The sequence below is a fragment of the Malus sylvestris genome, chromosome 3 (assembly GCF_916048215.2).
Source record: "Malus sylvestris chromosome 3, drMalSylv7.2, whole genome shotgun sequence".
In the NCBI taxonomy this organism is placed as follows: domain Eukaryota; kingdom Viridiplantae; phylum Streptophyta; class Magnoliopsida; order Rosales; family Rosaceae; genus Malus; species Malus sylvestris.
Window position 1 is genome coordinate 35,389,283 of NC_062262.1, and position 21,158 is coordinate 35,410,440.

General features: G+C 37.7%; 2 protein-coding genes across 2 annotated transcripts; one reads left to right on the forward strand and one right to left on the reverse strand.

The window, feature by feature from the left end:
* Positions 1-1,935: 1,935 nt before the first annotated feature.
* On the forward strand, positions 1,936-11,874 carry LOC126616611 (cysteine-tryptophan domain-containing zinc finger protein 7-like). Its single transcript, XM_050284684.1, has 14 exons — positions 1,936-2,468; positions 3,371-3,443; positions 3,550-3,680; positions 3,807-4,169; positions 4,262-5,493; positions 5,691-6,151; positions 6,247-8,129; positions 8,211-8,365; positions 8,857-9,017; positions 9,131-9,291; positions 9,518-10,327; positions 10,445-10,599; positions 10,692-10,799; positions 11,118-11,874. Exons 1-11 carry the CDS (start codon positions 2,316-2,318, stop codon positions 9,710-9,712), a joined length of 4,968 nt encoding a protein of 1,655 aa, XP_050140641.1. The 5' UTR covers positions 1,936-2,315; the 3' UTR covers positions 9,713-10,327; positions 10,445-10,599; positions 10,692-10,799; positions 11,118-11,874.
* A 2,046-nt stretch (positions 11,875-13,920) lies between these two features.
* On the reverse strand, positions 13,921-21,004 carry LOC126616613 (cullin-1-like). Its single transcript, XM_050284686.1, has 20 exons — positions 20,815-21,004; positions 19,978-20,148; positions 19,770-19,869; positions 19,461-19,646; positions 19,286-19,333; positions 18,999-19,206; positions 18,850-18,923; positions 18,128-18,217; positions 17,960-18,040; positions 17,814-17,873; positions 16,916-16,945; positions 16,749-16,835; positions 16,519-16,668; positions 16,336-16,391; positions 15,904-16,024; positions 15,264-15,425; positions 15,001-15,144; positions 14,675-14,893; positions 14,422-14,589; positions 13,921-14,282 (listed from the first exon to the last, which is right to left on the reverse strand). The coding sequence occupies exons 2-20, from the start codon at positions 20,106-20,108 to the stop codon at positions 14,181-14,183; spliced, it is 2,217 nt and encodes a 738-aa protein (XP_050140643.1). The 5' UTR covers positions 20,109-20,148; positions 20,815-21,004; the 3' UTR covers positions 13,921-14,180.
* Positions 21,005-21,158: the final 154 nt, after the last annotated feature.

A 21,158-nucleotide genomic window follows, 5' to 3' on the forward strand; every position in this document is an offset into this window, starting at 1 on the left:
GGAAAAATATTAGCATGTTGATATTATACAGTATTGCAACATAACACGTTAGAAAGTTTCAAACTATTTTTATTAGTTTTATTTATAATAATGGAAATTTTAACGAAAAATTCTCGGTACTGTTTACTTTAACGAAAAACCATATTTTTAAACTAAAAAGTCAATTATGATACTATTCACTTTGCCCTTTATTTTGTCCTTATCGTTAAAACTCGAAGTTTTCAAGTCATTTTCATTAGTTTTCCTTATAATAATTTGTTTGATAAATAATTTAAATATAATTTAATAACACAATATGTCTTACAGTTTAAAAAGATCATCAAATCAATTGTTAAAATTACAATTTGTCGATATAATTTGCCAACTAGTTCTTCGTAATATTCTACTATTTAATATTACATGCCAAATTTTCACATCCAGTTTACCAAATTAATGTCCCAGTTACAAAATTTTAATTGATAAATAAATAATCTAAGTTTACAAACGAGATTCTACTCATAAATTACCCGTGTTTATAGTTTGACAACAAAAAAAAAAGTATTTCTTATGAGATTTTACTAATAAAATAATAAAAACTTATAATATGTTTTCCTTTAATTAAAAAATAAATATACTCTTCTCGAAACACTATCTACAAATTTGTTCAATTAACAATCTTGACGAGATGCTGTTTTAGACAATGTAAAGATTTTTTTTTAAATAATTAAATAACGCTCTTACTCATTAATGTTAATTTTAAGATTTCATTAACAACAACTTTCGTTCAAGTAATTATAAAAAGTAGATCTAAACTCCAACGTGAAAAATAATCCATATAGATAAATTTTTATGACATATGTTTTATCGATGCCTAACAACGACATTTTGCTCGTATTAACAATAAAGGTAAGGGAAATTTTATTTGGACCCAATTATCTTATCTATACACCCAACTAATAATTTTTATCTATCAAACTTCCAAGTTTACCCTTAAATATATAAGAATAAGAGAAGAAAAGAAAATAAACATTGGTGTTTTTATCTCTACATCCCATAACTCCAAAACTAAGACACCAGTGCACTCTTCCATTATTTCTAGCAAAACCACCCAAATAACAGCAAAATATTCTCTTGAGTTCATCAACGAGTCAGCTTGCTAGAAACCCTTATCAGCCCTCATTTATAATTTCAGTGTAGGTTTTCAGCTGATATGTTTACTTGTTTGAACCATTATCTTGGAGTTGGCTACTTGCATAAATTATTAAAACTAACAAGTTAACTTGCTAGAAACCCTTGTTGCTATCTCTTCTAAATAGACACTGACATGGAAACTTTTTTCTCATATTGCAGAAATTTGTTTCTTGTCCAATGAATTGGTAAGAAGTTTTCTCTGCTGAAATTATAAATGAGGGCCGCTAAGGGTTTCATGCAACAAGGGTTCTAGCAAGCTTACTTGTTGATGAACTCAGAAGAATATTTTGTTGTCATTTGGGTGTGTTTCGCGGGAAATAATGGAGGAGTACAGATGTGTGCCTTTTTTTGAATTATTGAGTGTAGAGATAAAAACACCAATGTTTAATTTTTTATATTTTCTTATTCTTATTTATTTAAGGGCAAACTTGAAAGTTTAGTAGAGAAATTTTTTTAGATGGGTGTAGAGATAAAATAGCTGGGTCCAAATAAAATTTCTCTAAAGGTAAATTTCTTGTTTTTCTTAAGGGCCAAACAAGAGGAAGCGTGCTTCCACGCGCATATGCTTGCGTCTCAAACTATAAATCCTCGGGTCTTCACGACAGAGCCATTACATAAAAAAAAACAGGAAATAGAGGGGCCAAAACTCAAATAAAAGTATAAAAAATAATATTATTTTCCAAAATAAATACATAAAATAAGTTATTAATTTTTTTGCTTCCGGGAGAAAGAAAATAAAAATAATTATAAAAAGGAAAAATCAGAAATTAAGAAACCGGCTGCTGTAAACACCAAAAACCAGAGAGAGAGAGAGAGAGAGAGAGAGGAGAGAGAGAGAGTGCTGCTGATCAAATTTTCTGCTCAATAGAATTTACACGCAGGAAGCGTCTCTGAAAAGCATAAGATTGTTGCTGTTGGCGAAATCGAAGCTTTCAGAAACCCAGTTGGGTTTGTTTAATTTTGTAAATTCGTTTTTAATTTGGGAAATTTGGAAGATTTTGAATTTTGGGATTTAGGGTTATTGATTTCTGAGGGTGGTTGTGTGATCGGTGAGAATTTGATTGATTTGGGATTTTGGGTTGTGTTGAATGGGTCGTGGTTTGATTAGTAGTTGTATATTTTGAGAGAGGGGGAGAGATTTGTGGATGATTTCTGTGGGGACTAGGGATGCAAGGGAGGGGGTAGAATTAGGGTTTGGTGGTCGGAGAGAGATGGAGGATACTGAGCTTGAAGAAGGCGAAGCTTGCTCTTCACACATCAATGAATACGATTCCAACATCGATGCTCTCTCTTACATCGTAAGCGTATAGGACATAAATAAACACATATATGTATATATACACGTAGATTTATATGTACATGTGTTTTTGCTGCTTATTGGTTTTGAATTGCTAGAAACTTTTCGGGTTGACTTGTATCGGTTTGCTAGATCCGAGCTAATGGAGTTTTTTGAATTTGAATTTTACTTTGGTTGTGTTAAGAATTTAAGGGTACGTAATGGAATGAGAACTTTTTATTGAACTAAATTGGTGTAGAAATCTCTTACTTGAGTTTAAGAAGTTTAAAAAATTGATATTTGCTTTGAGGGAGCGGAAACTGTAGTTTAGGATTTCGTTACTTAGCTCATGTTCTTGTCATGTAATTGCGTTGCTAACATATCGTATTCATCCACTTTGTAATGTGAGTATTTATCCCTCTTTGACTTATGGACGGGCGTGAAAATGCTGTTTTGAGAGGTTGGATCATGTAATAATTGGTATTTGCACTGAACTTACTGGTTATGATAACGGTTTAACGTGCCATAGAACTTCCCTTGCATACGATTCAGTTTTGGAGTCTCTGTATCCATATCGGTCTACTGTGTAGTTATGATTTATGCGGGATAGTAAAATCTGAATGTTAGAAATCAAGTTTTGTGGAATTTATCTATGCTTCAAATGCAATGGGTGACCTTCAGAATCTCAAAACCCCAGTTTTGATACTTGTTTTAAGTATTTTTGTAGGGTCATGAAGTGTGATTGCTCTAGGTAATTAATATTTGGTAGCTCGACATTGTAGTCTCTTAAATCTTAAAGATGCCTGAATCCTATGAAAAGTGTTATTGAAGTATAACCACCTTGGTTCTAGCTCTTACTATTACTTAACGTCTCTTTGTCGAGCTTTGCGTTTTAATGATTCATATTGCTCTCTCTGGTATTAGGATGATAGAATTCAGGATGTTTTGGGACACTTCCAGAAAGAATTTGAAGGTGAGGTATCTGCGGAGAATTTGGGTAAGTCAATAGAACGGAATTACATTATCTCTTGTGCTTGACAGATGCATTAATTTGGAGTTCCTTCTCTTTAAGTAATGAGTTGGCAATCAATACATTGAAACAGGGGCAAAGTGGGGTGGGTATGGCTCTTTTTTACCGTCCTATCAGCGATCTCCAGTGTGGTCTCATCCGAAGACTCCACAAAAAGTTCACAACTACAGCTTACTCAAATCTCCCAACAATTTGAAACTTGAGGTATCAACTTTATCAGCATATAATTTCCTACTTATATCTAGTTCTGTACAGATAAATCTTTGTCTCTGTTGGTTTCTTTGACAATTCTCAGTTTACTTGAGCATCTTTCATTATTTTTCCGCACAGTCTGGTCAACGTAACAACGCAGTTTGTTATAATACACCTCAGTCAGTGGGAGTAGGACCTGCTTCTACTGGTTCCACTTCGCTTGTTGTACCAAAGGCACCCTCATTAGTTCAACCTGACCAGTACACTCCTCGGCATGAATCTGCAAACAAGAAAGCTATCAATTCATCAGACCAGAAAACATTGAAGGTGCGAATTAAAGTGGGATCAGATAACTTGTCGACACGAAAAAATGCTATCTACAGCGGGCTTGGCCTTGATTCCACACCGTCTTCCTCACTAGATGATAGCCCTTCAGAGAGTGAAGGGATATCTCATGAGCCTCGAGATGCCCCATTTGAATCTCCCACCAGTATTCTTCAGGTGAATCATCTCCCTGTAATATTCAGATGTTTTCTGTTTTAGAAATAGTGTGCTTAAACTGAAACATTTATTTTGGCGCCGCTCTGGAGCAGATTATGACATCCTTTCCGGTGCATGAGGATATGATGTCACCTCTTCATGACGACCTCATTTACTTGATTGAAAAGGAAAAGCTTCTAAAAGAGGGTACAGCGAATGGAACTCATACCATGGAGGGTGGTGAGAAAGTATCAAGAGCAAGGAAAACAAAATCGGTCGAAAGAAATGATTTGTCAGCAGAATCAAAAAGTGGGATAAATAAGGATGGAACTGGGCTTCTGTCAAAGAAGGAACACGATATTGACATGTTTGCTTGTGAGGAGTTTGTTTCTAAAACCTTGAAGCTCCCGCTTCTATCTAATTCATTTTCTACTGTCAATGACTTGATCAAGAGCAATGAAATTGATAAGAAAAGTTTAGTGAGGGACAAGGTCTTCCCTGCAGAAGATGAACCAATGGAGCGGATGTCCAACCAAGAGGATGGCTGGATTGAAAAGCGAAAAGCCAATTTGGCTGGAAAGGTTCAGGAAGATAGAAAAGTAAATTTAAGCAATGACGTTTTGGCTCATCCAAAGAAAGAGGGCCGTTGCAGAGGAGAGAAAACTTATGAATTAGTAAAAGGTGACTTAAATGTTTCCAAAGGGAGGAAAGCTTTAAATACTGAAATCATGGACCATTCAAAGCAGAAAATCAATCAGAAGGCTGGATTGCATGAGGTGGATGATACAAGACTATATTCTGGGAAGGAGTATCCGCTACCCGGAGAAAAAAAGAAACCGAAGGAAAGTCAGAGTACCCCAGTTGCTGAGATGCCAAAAGAAAGCTCAAGGGTTTGTTCTTCTTCAGTGCCCAAGATGAAGAGCACGTATGCGAACAGTTCTAATACTGATCAAAGTAGGGATACATATAGAGATCTGTTTGGGGATATAGATGAAAATAACCAAATAAATTTATTTGAACTTCCCCTTGAAGAGAAGCTTAAGGACACTGATGCTGTTGCAAAAAGCACACCTGTAGTTAACAGTACATCAAGGGAGAGACAAAATGACAATAAATTTGATAAACCATCATCAATTGCAGACTCACATCCTATGACAGCTTCAAATATACTCCCACGTTCTGGAAATGGGCCTGTGTCTGCTGTGCCTCCTGCTACAGGGGCTCCTGCACTGATAAAAGATAATTGGGTGTGTTGTGACAAGTGTCTGAAATGGCGGCTTCTTCCATATGGTACAAACCCGGAGAGCCTACCTGAAAAGTGGCTGTGTAGCATGCTCAATTGGCTGTAAGTTCCTTTCTAGTAGGCATTTTCTAACCTATCACTACGTTCATTATATTACATGGTATATTGCTATATCCACAAAACCTGAACTGGTATATTGATAATATATGCCATTTTATAATGTGTAATGAGTGTTCATTCCAATCTCTGCCTCTCTGTTCTCTCTCTCTCTGAAGCTTGATCTCTTGATTCAAATTTAGGCCTGGGATGAATCGGTGTAATGTAAACGAGGATGAAACAACAGAAAAGACGAAAGCTCTAATTCCACAGTACCAAGTTTCTGCCCCTGAGAGTCAAAGTAATCTGCCCAGAAATCCTGGTTTAATGGAAGGAGTGGCATTGCCTAAGCCTCTGAACCCTGACCAAAACCTTGAAAATTTTGGTTTGCCTGGCATGCCTAGTAGTGGAAAGAAAAAAAATGGAGCAAAAGAATTGCCAAATGCAACTATTAAGGATGGTTCCATTCAATTTCCAAACTCCATGAAGAAAACCGTGCAGGCATCAGTGAAGAGTAGAAGCTTGAATGATGTGAATCAGTCTCCACTGCCAAGTGAACCTGATTTGCAGCAGCTAAGCAAGTCCAGTGACATGACTGTGGAGAAACGGAAACACAAGTACAGGGAGAAGAAGCATAGAGATTTAGAGCCCTCTACTAGGGGAGGTATGGCTTATGAAGCAGCGTTTTTTCTTTGTGCTTTTTAAGCCATCCTTAATCATGTTGAATGCTATTTACTTACTAATAAGCATGTCAAACAGGTGACATCAAGAATTTAAAGATAAAGAGCAGAAGAGACTCCGTTCCAGATTCTTCTCGAGCTTCCAAGAAAATCAAGACTGAAGTTAAACATATTAATGATGAAGGATGGACATCAGACTACAATTGGGCAGTTGGGGAGGTAGGTCCTAGCTCAAGTGGTGCTGCAGCAGGGAAAGATCAAATTAAGAATAGGTCACATGCTGCTTCTATTACAAAAACAAAGGATGAAGCTTTCTTAAAAAGTCGATCCTTAGATGTGGGAAACTGTGATTCTAGAGGTAGATCAAAAAAGCGAAAAGTGAAGGAATCCTCTGACATGGGTTCCCTTCCAGCTACAGGGTGTTATGTTGAGGATCATTCAGTTGCGGTGAAGGAGGAGTTTAGTGAGAACGACCGCAGGAAAGAAAAGCAGGCAAGGACTTCTAAATCTGATGGAAAAGAGTCTAGTGCAAGCAAAGGAAGTGGTAGAACAGACAAAAAGAGCAGCCATACAAAGAACCAACAACATAGAAAAGATATTGGCAGCAGTTTAACTCACCGGAGTAGGAATGGTATGGATTCCTTGAAAAAAGATTTGGGATCTGTACAGGTTCCTATGGCTGCAACTTCAAGCTCCTCCAAAATCTCTGGTTCCCAGAAAACCAAATCCAGCTTTCAGGAAGTTAAAGGTTCACCCGTAGAATCCGTCTCATCTTCACCTATGAGAATCTTGAATCCCGATAAGCTTACATCAGTAGGCGGGGACCTCATTGGAAAGGATGAGTCACAAAATGCTGGTCATTTTGCCATAGGTAGCCCAAGAAGATGCTCAGATGGCGAAGATGATGGTGCGAGTGATCGATCTGCTACAGCGAGGAAGGACAAAGTTTCCACTGTGGCTTATCATGGGTCTCATGAGTCTTCTGTGCTTGATTTCCAGGACAGAGATTCTAATCACATATCTGGTGGTAAAGGTAGAGGGCAGGTTGCCCCATCGCCGGATATCACAAATGGTCTTTCTATGAATGGTGCTTTGGGTAATTCAGGTCAAGATACTGGGTGTCCTAAACCTTTGGCTTCTAATCAATTTGGTGGTGAATACAGAGAGAATGGAAAGCATTATAACTCTAATGGATCTCACCCAAGAAAGTCAGGGAAGGGATACTCTTCTTCATGGTTAAAGGACAAGAATGGGAGCTTTGAATCTGATTTGGACATTGGTGAGGCCAAGAATTCTAAAGTTCTCAGTGAACAGAAGGATCATTCACCCTCCCATGGAATAAAACCCGGGGATGGTAAAAACAAGTGTGGGTCTAAATCTGGTCAAACTGAGAACAAATATGTCAGCAAGAAAGATGTTACTGGAAAATCTTCCTTTGAGAGCAGTAAAAGGGAAGGTCAGTCGAATTTCGGGGGGCATGATGGCCCAGATGTTAAGCCAGAAATCATTTGCAAAAAAGATGCAATTTCTACTCCCAAGCAGAATTCGCTGCAAGATTGTGATGGTGAAAGGTTCTCAAAGATTCCTTCCGGAAAAACCGAACGAGTGGATGCAGGCTCAGTTAGGGGGAAGTCACTACCCTTGCCAACCTCTGGTGGGGCTCAAAATGAGACCACAACCCGTTGTCCTCGACCAGCTGTGGGTTCTCAAAAAGGTAATGGAGCAGATAGCTCACAAGTTGATGCCTCTGAAGGTAATGATGCTCTGAAGCAAATACAAACCAGAAAGGTTGATAATCAGAATGGAACTCAGCATATCAGTTCAAGGCATCTTTTACAGAATGGGCACAGTGCCAGGGATATTGATGCCCCTAGTCCAGTTAGAAGGGACTCCGGCAGCCAGGCTGTTACTAGTGCTCTGAAAGAAGCTAAGGATCTAAAGCATCTTGCTGATCGCGTCAAGGTTTTAACCTATCATATTTTCATGATTAGATATTTCTGTTCTCCTTTCTGCGATAATTATGTGTAATACTAATCCTTGCAGAACGCCGGGTCAACTTCCGAAAGTACGGGGTTTTACTTCCAAGCGGCTGTCAAATTTCTTCATGCTGCCTCTTTGTTGGAGAATATTGATAGTGCCAAGCATAATGACATGACTCAGTGCATGCAAATGTATAGTAGCACCGCAAAACTATGCAAGTAAGTCAAGTTTGAGCTGTATTAATACTTCTGTTCTCATGGCACATGCACTGGTTTTGGGTCTTAGTGAGTCGTGTTGACTTTTGCAACCTTGCTGTGAGTCCTTGTCTACCCTTCACGGAACCCTGCATGTGTGAATTGGGACCCATAATATGGTTGTACGCAATTTTAGGAAGTACTTTCAACTATATTTTTGTGGTTTTTTCCCTCATGTGTTTGGACTTACATCTAAAGCCTTTTTGGATTGGGTTGGGAGGGGTCACAGAGACAGTGTCCTTTTGCATAGCATTAGCTCTTAAGATGTAGGGAGTGATCTTCTCATAATTGATTTTGCCATCTTTGGTCATTAGAATGGTTATTGGCATGTACTGTAGTAACAATTGTAGGAGCCATCCCATTTTTTTAAGCGTTCTTTGCGGGCTTTTATATTTATGGGTTCTGGAGCTTTCATGCCTGTTCTGCTTTTCCTTATTAATTTAAATTATCTGTAGGTTTTGTGCTCATGAATATGAGAAAGCCAAGGATATGGCTGCTGCTGCTTTGGCCTACAAATGCATGGAGGTGGCTTATATGAGGGCGGTATACTGCTCACATGCCAGTGCAAGCAGAGATCGTTTTGAGTTGCAAACAGCTTTACAATTGGTTCCTCCTGGTAAATTGACCAGTCTAAGTGAGCTGTTACTTGGTTCTAGAGGAGATGCAAGGCTCTTAATAGCCTTGTTTTGAATTGTTGCTAATTTGATATCCTTGCTGCTTTTCTATCAGGTGAATCTCCTTCTTCCTCTGCCTCTGATGTTGATAACCTAAATAACCCCTCAACGGTTGACAAGGTTGCCTTACCCAAGGGCGTTAGCTCTCCCCAAGTTGCTGGAAACCATGTTATTGCTGCCCGAAACCGTCCCAATTTCCTCCGGATACTCAATTTTGTAAGTTTATATAGATCCTATATTGAAACTTCAATTTGTTACGCTTGTACTGTTGCACAAATTTTCATCACAATTAATATATTCTAGATTTTTAGTACGCATAACGTGGTCAGAGAAGGGCATGAACAAGAATTGACTATCAATTTATTTAAGAATGGGTATTCTCCTTTTACAATAGAGAGGTGTGGACAACGAATGAACATTTTGTAAATACGATTACTTGCAGACTCAGGATGTAAATTTTGCAATGGAAGCATCGAGGAAATCGCGGCTTGCATTTGCAGCTGCTAATACAAACACGGGAGATGCTAAGCGTTCAGAAGGTATTTCTGCCATTAAAAGGGCTCTTGACTTTCACTTCCAAGACGTAGAAGGATTGCTACATTTGGTACGGCTCGCAATGGATGCTATCAGCCGGTAAAAGAGGCAAGTAGTTTTGGGATGATTCAACCCTGGAAGGTTTATCTATTGGTGAATCCTTGGTCTCATGCCTTAAGAAGGGAGGAAAAAGAGGCTGTCCTTGATACTTCTGCTGAACTGCTTGGAACTTTTGTTGAGGAACTGGTTGTTTCTCTTCTTGTTTCAAGTAGACGACTCCTGGTCATTTTATTTTGTGGTCCTGAATCTGCTTGCAAGCGCTGACAGAGACCAAACAGGTTATTCAGATCTCAATTATTTATTTTGAGGTATTGTGAACCATCGTCAAGTACAGCTCTGCTGAAAGGGTTCTGAGCAGCTTCTGAAGGTGGATTTACTTCATCAAGAATTTGAGGAGAGATATAATAGTTGTATATAAGGACGAGAAAACGAGTTCTAAAATCAATAGGGGATTTATTTTGAGTCTCAAAACCAGAACTTACAGCTTTGGGGATCCTTTATTGTTCAGACTGTTAACTTATCTTGATAATCCGTTATCTTGAACTGTGTGGAGAAGACTCTGGCAGCTGCCAGTATGTGCGCAAACTGTCTGATCTGATTCAACAGATTGAGACCACATCAACACTGTAGAAAATGGTGAAAACAATGGAAACCGTAGGTATGCTGTTTTTCTAATAGATAATCTCTTATTTTCCCCATCAAACCTTTTTTTCTTTTCAGTTACCATTTTAGTTGTTTGCACTTTTGTCTGAATTTGATTTTGATACATGTGCAGGTTGTCTTCACCTTTGTTGTAGTTAGGATATCCTCTTTTGCGTTAATAGACACGAAATCAGAAAAAGAAAAAAAATACATTATCAGCGAATTATTGTCACGGTCATGCATGTTAGCTCCAACCTGCTGCGCTTGCCCGAGTTTCTTTCCTCAAAGGTTTGTTAGCTGTTATTGTTGTGAAAGTTTGATGATTCATTCTATGTTCATTCGTCTCCAACCGGCTTTCTGTTTTCACTTTCTCCTTCCAGTGGCTACAATGTATATATACAAATTATTGAAGAATCTGCACGTGTTTCCGTCTGTAAAGAGAAGGGGATCGGTTGGATATTATTAGGTCGGTCCTTGAGATCTAACAGGTAAGGTTCTAATGCTTTTGTAATGTTAAATCTGTTCTCCAGACTTCAGATAATTATAATTACTTTTCCATGCATGAGAGTGAGAGGAGACTGTATTGAACCCAATTATTCTAGGGTAGTGATCTTCACATTCCCGTTTTCTCCTTTTGCATTTGTTTCCGTCTCTTGATTCTCCTTGGATTTAATTCAGTCGAAGGACTAGAAAAAGCAATATCAACTCTAATAAGAATGCAATGACTGATCACTACCCTTAGTTCAAATCTTGCATTTATTGGAGCATATAATGTTTCGTTAACCGGACGGGGTCTCTGCTTGCAGGTTGAGCAGCGGGCGGGGGCGGTTCTCTATCTAGTAGACAACTGAGTTCGATGTGATATTCTTGTTTCGAGTTTTGCCGGATGTGGGTAGTGTATAGTTTCCGAATAGCTAGTCACTAAACGATTGTTTAGGTTTACACAATAAGGTTTAGAATTACTTCAATAGTTGATTACCCGTAGCGACAGCGATAGTAATTATCCGGGTTTTGTCAATAAAGCTTTGAGTTTGAAGGAATGACATTCATGGCAGAAGCTGGAAGTGGATACCTGTGTTACAACCGTTTTCAAATATTCGACTACTGAATGCTGCTCAAAATGTCGCCGGGAGCACCGAGCTTTTGAGATTGGCATAATTTCTCACTTTGATCTCTGAGATTTAAAATCAATAGAATTGGTCTTTTTGTCTATTGTTTATGACAGATTTGAGTTTTATTGGTTTTCTAAAAAGACCACGTTTGTTACCAAATTGCCCTTGAACACCGCCATGCCACACCCGCCATTTCGAGAGTTTTCCAGCTTGGATCTGATTTTGAGTCATCGGGTTCTCTTGGAGGCTTTGCGTCGATGGGACTTCCAAATATCGCAGATTTGATTGCACGAGGAGCCGTTGGCAATGCTCCGGGGATGGATGAACATTTGAAGGGTGTTAAGGTTTATGTTGTGTAGAGAGAGAGGTTATATAAAAAATTCAAGTAATGTGTACATTTTTGTTTTTTCATAAATTAAAAATTATAAAAAAAAAGAAAGAAAAGTCTTAAGAGTGGGGTGAATTTAGATAGAGTTGTGCTGCAAATGGCTATCTACCATAGTGGTGGAAATAAGTGTTGTCTTTGTACCATTGCGTGAGTTCGAATTCCTTCGGCTTTCTAATCTAACATCTAATCTAATAAATTTATCTTTTGACAACAACAAAAAAACAATAGAGTTGTGTTTAAATAGAAAAACGGTAACGAAACCGAAAAGTAGTGTGTAAATCATTATTTTTGTGAAAATGATAATTGTTGAGTTTTTGGGAAGTCGATGCTTGAATTTTAACAAGCTAGATGGTTATTAAACATCTCAAAAAAACCGATGAAATCCTGAGTTATAGCTCGCAATTTTTATTAAAAATGTAACTTTTGAGTTTTCTTGATATCTTTTGCATGTGTAAATCTGTAATAAGTATTTTATTATTATTATTATTAGTTTTAACCTCAAAAGTAGAAAATTAAGAAAAATTCTAGCTGGAACAAAAACTAGCCAAAATGTCAATAAAATCGTGAATTATAATTCACAGTTTTTATGACCAACAAACCTCACCCTTAAATTACATGGTCCCTTGGTCACCTGGCGACCAACGAATGCTTTTAGGCCATCTCTAACCGAAGGAGGGTCAAAGGGCTCCCTTTAGCCTTATAGCTCTGCAAGAAATTATATTTTAATGAACAGTGACATGCCATATTTTACACCATCTCTAACCGAGGGGGTCAAAGGGCCATTGGCTAGACATAGCCCTTTGACAAAAAACTATCTCTAACCGAGGGGGCCAAAGGGTCATAAGTCAAAATAATTTATTAGTTTAATTAAATTAATATGGTTAATTAAATTAAACTACGATATTAAAATAAAGTTTTCGGACATATTTTGAATGCCACTTGTCGCCAAATGAATAAGCCTTCGGATTTCTTATCTTTATATAATCTCAATAATATTTTGGATAGGATTTCGAGTAACACGTGTCGCTAACGTGAGTAACTCCAGATTTCTTATCTTTATGTAATCTCAATAATTTTTCGGATAAGATTTCGAGTGCCACATGTCGAGATGTAATTGGTTGTGCAAATTTTAGATAGAATTCTTATCTATGCGACACTTCTTATCTTCAGTTTTCAATGTTGTAGGAATGGTGTAGGAATTTATAGGATTTTTTTTTTTAAATTCGTCCAAAAAAAAATATTTCAAATTCCAACGGTAACCTGACGGCTGCATGACGTTAGCTAGCTGACGCCAAGTAGCCATTGCCATTTAAATAGGCACCAGGTAGCCATTGCCATTCAAATGGGTTGAGGTGGAGGGCTGGTAAAATGTCAAGCTTGACATTCTGGAGCGGGAGGGTTGGCAAAATGTCAAGTTTGACATTATGGCGTTGGAGGCCTGGCTAGAAATGGCCAGCCCACTGTCCTAGTTTTGGGGTTTGGGCCTTGTGGGGCCCACAAGCCCTTTGGCCTGCCCTCAGATGGAGACGTTTTTCGTGTCATTCCGAGCTATTTTTAGCCATATGGTCCTTTGGCCAGGTCAGTTGAAGATAGCCTTAATGTCTCAAACTCAACTGTTGATATCAAAGAATAAATGTACGAATTTGAATATCAAATCAAGCGGTGAGTTGCCATTTATTCTTGGTCACTAGGTAACCAAGAGAACAAAACTCACGAAGCATAAACCAAAGACTTTTTAGCCGTACGAGTCCCCTGAGATTGGCTAATCTCATTTTGGTCCCTAACACTAAATTTTGATAAAGGTGATCCCTTTGTTCACCGTAAATCATTTTGATCATTCCGTGAAAAATCTATCAATATCCTCTTCAAATTGTCATGTGAGCGACCACCTTTTTAAAGGTATTTTTGTCACGCTAGACCCTCCACTTCACGAGAATGTTAACTTTTTCATGAAATGACCAAAATAAATTTAAAGTGAACAAGCTCATAGACCGCTCGTATTGATTTTCACTTTTAGATACCAAAGTGGGTAATTATGTTAATCTTGGGAGAAAAAGTTTACACTGGTTTGGACTTGGAAACCTCGTTAAGCAACCACGAACACAAAAATTTTAATAATATTTGCCATTAATAAATAGTAGTAATAATAACAGGGATATGGGTCAATTGCACAAAAATGGCGTTAAGACCGGATTGCACAAAAATCTTCCACTCCTTCCAAAATCCTAGCATTTCTAAAAGAGCTGCACACAATTTACAGCAGATCTCTCGGCTCTCAAGTCCGAAGAAGAAGAAGAAGAAGAAACTATGGTTCGAGCTTTCTGATTAGGGTTTTCAACTAGTCCCTAGTATATACCCACGCAACCGAATCAGGCAAGATACTTGAACATGTTGGGGTTTTCCTTGTCCCTCTCCAGGTAGTCCCGAGTGATGAGATCTTCAATCCGCTTCTTAATCGCTTTTATGTCCGGCTGCACATTTCAGGTCCGCCCATAACCCGTTGTCAGTACAGATTAAACAGGAACAGAGAAACGCGGAATATATAGATATGGACATGAGAATATGAACGTAAATTGAAAATTGCATTCAATGACAAACATAATGTGGTACCTTGAACATTTTTCCCAGCTGCTCAACGCACTCCATGACTAATTGTTGATGACCCAAAACTTTTCGACTCTTCATGATCCTAACAATAGCAGCATCAATAGCATATCTCCGGTCTTTGTCAACATCTTCAATCACCTTCTTCCTTTCGTCCACTGGTGGGAGAGGAATCTAAGGATAACAAAACAGCAAACTTTAATTAAACTTCAACTATCAGAACAAGAATGAAGTGGAGAAAAGTATAGGGATCTCAGACCTTAATTCTTCTCATTTTATCTGTGAACTTCTTGTTGAATTCAAAGCTGTCATTCGTTGAGATGGTCTTTGTAATTGGCTGCTTGGTGAGAATCTTGTACTTGGCACACGAGAGCGAATGAAGCAATCTAACCAAGTCGTCGTGAGTAAGGTTCAACTGAGTCAGTATTTCTGAATAGCTCAATTTATCAGCACTGTTGAAGAGGAGCAAGAGAGCAGCCTGTGAAAAAAAAAGGCAACAAAATATAGTCCCCATACTCGAATACAATCTTGAAAAGGTGACATTCTGCCAATGGCCAAAATAATTAAGCAAAATAGTGCAATAACCTGATAGGTTGACACGACCAATTCAATCGGTCTGGTGTCAAACTTGCCAGTAACATTGCACGTGCCCAATGAGTAAATCCATGTAAGTTTCCGGTGTTTCGTTTTTGTTTCATAGAATGACTTGAAAACTTCAACACACCTAACCTGGAGCACAAATATATAACAAACATATGGGCATCAGGTATACCGCAATTGGGAACATGTGTATTTCCAAGCACAATCTATATATTTGCAGTGCTAATCTTCAACAAACTAAATATTACCATCTCTTCAGGAAGGTTAAGATCAAACGATTTATAACTTGGCCAGTAGCCAGTTGTAAGTACAGTGACTGTCAAGTCCATCCCAGGATTTACAGCAGGGTTACTTTGAAGATATTCCTCAAACCCTTTCTGGTTGTCTCGAGCTATTGTCAAATCTGTGACCTGAAAGATAATTTAGGAAATTTAATTTAGGTCAATAGATAAGTTCATATGTCAGCATAGGTCAATAGAAACAATTTTCTACTTCAACTATGATCAATAAAAATAATTTTCCTATCCAACTTATGTCAATCCTAGTATTAAAAATACTCTGTGATCTCAAAGACAAATATCTCTGGAAACAGAGGAAGATAATGAGAGTACTTGCAGGATGTGCATCAGATGGATAGATAATTGGAGGTATATCATGTTTTCTTATGTTGCACGTAATTGTTATGAAGTGACCCGGTAACCAGTAGCTTACTTTGTAGACACTGGAAAGGGTTGTTCCCCAATTGGGGTTTTAACTCTCTTGCTCGAGATATAAACATTTCCATACGAAATTAACCATAGTTCGACAGAAAAAAAAGGGGGAACTATCTCTATTAATGGTGGAGTAACAGTCAGAAACATTCCCAGTGAAAAAAACAGGCCCACTCACCATTCCCTCCATTTTTGACGTAAACTGTCCACCACATTGCTGCTTCAGCTTTGTCAGAATACTTCTTTCGTGGTCCTCATTGGCACTCCGATCAAAAAGTAACCGACGGGCTAGTTTTTTCCTGTGTATTGAAAACAGTTACTTATTGTCTACTGAGCCGACACGCGCACACACACACACACATATGTTGAGTACAAAGACACTGTTACCTCTTCATGATCATTTACCATGTTGTCTACTGACCCACTGGCTAAAAGAACTCGTATCACTTATATGACCCAAGACTTTGTACTATTAACCATTGGATTTTCACATAGTAACTGGTACATGCCTTTTTAAAACACTAACCGGAAAGTATCTGACAAGAACTTAAATTGTAAGACACACAAAACCATATATGGTATAAACTGAGAGGAAAAATAAACGATTTACCTGTAGAATTCTGCATAAAGGTCTTTGTCACTGATATAAGCAAGCAGCTTAACAACCTGAAGAAAGTTAAATGACAATCTTAAAATTAATCAAAAGACTAAATGAGTTCAATAAGAATTACCAAACGCATCACCAACAATAAATGAAAATTCGTAATATGAAAAACCCTCCATAAAATAATACCTTCTCAAGCATTTCTTCTATGGCCTCATCACTCAACTTATCACTGCCACCCTTCTTGAGGATATTATCACAGAATCCAGCAAGTAATTCAGCACTTGAACTCCCAGAAACGGATTTATTGCAAAATACCTCAAAAGCCTCTTTCAAAGCCTATTAAACAACCAATAGAAAAGGCCCTTTAGATAACGTAACATGACAAATGTAAATAACACGAATTCTGCAACACTAACCTTGTGAAAGAGTGTGTGGTTCTGAAAGCTTTCATCAACATATTTCATATACTTGTCATGCAGCTCAATTATGTTTTTGATAAGAGCCTGAAAACCACAAAAGATACATCAACCACGGACCTCCAATCACTGCCGAAATTATTAAATAATAGTATTAAATTAGTTACCTGTTCCTGTGTGCCAGCTCCACCTGAAGCCTGCAGAAGCAATTTCGATACAAATTAACAACATAATCATAAAAAGCAAGATGAATACGTATATAGTTCACTCCAGGATGCTTAATTGGATTCACCAATGCACACATAATAAAAAATCAAATAATAATACTGATAAAAAGCCCTTGGCACACTTAGTCAACAAGCATTCAAGAAAAGACAGCTTACTGTCAGGCCAGTAAATTTCTAGCCAAAAAAAGGTCAACTTAAAACAATCATCTCATTCCAGCAACACTTTATTCTCTTCTGCCTCAATAGATTAGCACATATAATGCCATGATCCATTTGAACTTAATAAGCGTTTGAGTCAAAGCTCCAAGATGAGTAATTAAATGTGCATCAAGCAACCATGCAATAACATCAACTCAAACATCACTCACTCAAATCGTAAGTTGTAATTATACAATGAAAAAACATGTTAGTACAAAAGCAAGTTTCATATATGTGTATATATATGGGTTAGGATGAAGGGACAAACATTTCAACACGTATTTTTACACTTCTTTTCAATCTTCAGATTTATCACATCCAAGGGTCCAAATTAAAAGTGATGTGAAGACTTTAAATCAACAAATGACATCTACAAGACGCACCAAAGACATCTACGAAACGCATCAAATAGAGGCAACATGCAGGAATTTTAGTGATTGGCAATTACACTCCAGCATGCATACACCAAAACAGAATACAAAACACATCCAGCAATCACACCTATACTTAAGTTCAATATATCTTTCAGGATAAATATATGGCAGCAATAACACCAAGACACTAGTGATATGTCACTTTCAGCATAAACATAACGAGATTCTTTTTTGCAGCAAACCCTAAACACAAGAAGATAATGAACCTGGTTAGCTGCAGCATCTTCAGCCTGTTGAACCAAGGCTGTACCTTCGGCAGTAATATGCTGCAAACCATCAAGTATGTTAGTACTGTTGTAATAAATGAGCATCTGAAAGAGATCGGAAGAACACAAACAAAAAACAAACTAACCTGTTTAAATACAAGACTAACAGGGTCCAAGCCTTTAGGTATTTTGTTGTAAAGTCTAAATATCCTAGAAAGACCGTCAGCCTAGACACAAACAAGCAGACATAGTCTTAGAAATACAATAGAAGATAGATTGCCAACAGGATCATAAACTGCCAGGCAACAAGATACCTTATCCAATCTCAGTAAAGCACGACATCCAGAACCCTCCTTCTCAAGCAGTTGAGTTGCATAAACCACCAACAACTCATGTTGCACTTTCTACAGGCAAGAGTGCAACTATAATTTAGAAGAACTTGAAAGAAAATAACATCATAATACAAGACAAATGAGATTAAAAATAATACAAATTATCAAACCAAAACTGTTTACACCACCTTTTCAATTATAGAAGCAGGGTCACAACATTAGGCAAATCATACCACGTCCAATGTATCAGGTTGTTTTTAAACCTTTTATGCATATGTAATGCATCAGTATGTTCCTTGCCACATTCGATGTTGCACAATGTTGATAGATTTTCTAGAATGGTACATCCTATAAACTCCTAATGCATTAATGCTAACACACCTCTAAATGATTCAAATATCAACAATTGGCCCACAGGTTTCATAAGACTCCTCTGAAAAATTCACTTATTTCCAACATTCACGCAAGATCCTATAATATACAGGGGCACACAAATAGTATATGCATACCATCCACTATCTGGATTCTAAAAATATATTATTATACATGGGCACCAATGTACATACATTAATATATATATATATATATATACATACATACATACACAAACCCTTTCTATATCACAGCTACCACATAGCTACCAATATACACACATACTATCTACTAACTGGATTCTCAAAATGTAGTATTACACATTAACTAACCTCCACAAGCTTTTGTTCACTGCTTGAATGAAGGTAGTTATTAACTCTCTCCTTCTCCCTTTTCAAGCATTCCTCTGCCTGTATAATTCCACAAGAGGTGTTAGACAAAAACTACACTGAAAATCCACTCTGTTTGAACACATGAAAACTTGCCTTCAACATGTACTCCGGACAAGAATCTGTCAAAATCCAATTTGCTGCTTTACGAGAATAGTATTCACCACTATCTAGTAGAAAGTGTGCTTCAAAGTCCTCTTCATAAGACTCCATTTGACCCATTCCAATTTCAACAAATATATCTACCACATTCTTCAATAGTGCTCTATCAATCTGCTCTCCCTCACGTTCTTTATCAATCTGATTGGTCATACAACATTCATCATGGCCAGGATACACATACATAAACATAGACTTGATCATGAAGCAATAAACTTACAAGACCAATAACAGCAATTCTGGCATTAGCATTGACCTCCCGATAAACCTGAGGTTGCATATTAAAGACATTTGAGATTACTGAATCCCCTTTCGAAAAACAACAAAGCATATAAGGGTGAGGAGGTATTTTTGCATAAAGTATGTATAAACATATAAATGATCCAATAACTAACCAAATCACGAAAGCAGGTTAGTCCAACTTCCTTGAGTGCAGGAAGTGACCTTCTTGCAATGAAGTAACGATCAAGGTAATGAAAGAAGCGTGATAGCCACCTAACCATCAGTTTATGGTTTGCCCATCTTTTAACAAGCTCCCGCAGCATAAACTCATCATGCTTCTCTCTAAGAGCAGGCAGCACCTAATAGATGAACAACCAAATAAGACTACGAAGTTCAGAAAATAATGAAAGAATGTCGCTTTAGTTAATGATCAGGAGAAAGAAACCATTAGCAAACATCTCAGGATGTTCCTCAATCCTCACCGTTGAAGTAATGTATTCCTCAAATGCCTCCCGATATTTGTCATATAGCTGCTGAGAGTAATCATTGGGGGGCTTCTGAGTACACATGTTATAGATGGTTCTGTACTTAAAGTTAAGGAAAGGTTCACCTCGGAGAACGCACCAATAAGGAGCAAATAAAAGAAACACAAAGTGTTTAAATAATATATACAAAACAACCAAAGGATACGTGTAAAGCATCATATATTCTTCTGAGTTGAACTGAGGCTCCGGTAACCCCTCTAGGATCTTCTTCAGCTTCGTGATCCCCTTCTGCATATAGTCCCATCCTTGATCCAACTCAATAACTTTGCGCTCCATTTGTTTGAAACAAAAGTTTCGCTACCGTCCCACTACAATTCTATCAACATAGAAAGAAAAAAAAAAACCCAACAAAAGGTTAACCATATAGCCCACTTGTACATTCTCGAGTACACATACTGTTTATGTGCAAGTTCATTTGTGTTAAAATTTGGAAATGATTACAGAGTAACCCCCAATAGTCATGCCAAATGATTGGCAAATATATAACAACCATATATTCCATAACATCAACCGAAAAATGTATGGCGCCAATAAGTAATGACAAACGACGAACAAGCCATGGTAATCAAAGCAGTATAGCAATGCCATTAAAGTCATGGAGAACAACCCCAGATTAAATCATGAACAAACAACCCTAAATAGATGATGATCAAGTGATGACACGGGAAGCCCCTAGATAGATAATAAACAAACAAAAATTGGGAATCATTATCCCACACAGAACATATAAACAATGCCAACCAAATAAACCCCTAAAAACAAACAGATCGCTGGAAAAAAAAAAAAAAAAAAAAACCCAAAAAAGTAGAAACAAAACCCATAATCCTATACCACAAACAAGCACGAAAGCAATATTACACAGCGAAGAACAACAAGGAGACCGTAGAATCGAAGCTGACGAAGAAAAAAAGGACTGCCGCTGCGTGCGGGATTACAACATTCGAAACAATGGGAAGAAGTTGCGGAGGAAGAAAGATTGTACCTTCCCAAAGAATTCGAAACGACGGGAAACCCAAATCGCAGAGAGAGAGAGTGCGTCGGACGGAGAGCGGAGAGAGCTAGGGAAAATCCACAAATCCAATCCCTGGAAATCGCGGAGAGGAAAATAGTGGGAGGACGAGGACGAGAGAAAGAGGCTAATCGGAAATCAGGCTTTTCTTCCGTTTTATATAGAAAAAATGCCAGGACGAAAATAGTCAGCCAAATTCTAAAATAGGCTCTGCGGAAAATAGTAGGAATTTTTAAGCCTATATTTGTAAATTAAGTGACATACGTCATTGAGACGATATAAGTACACTGCTTAAACCTTTTTTTTTGGCAAACGAT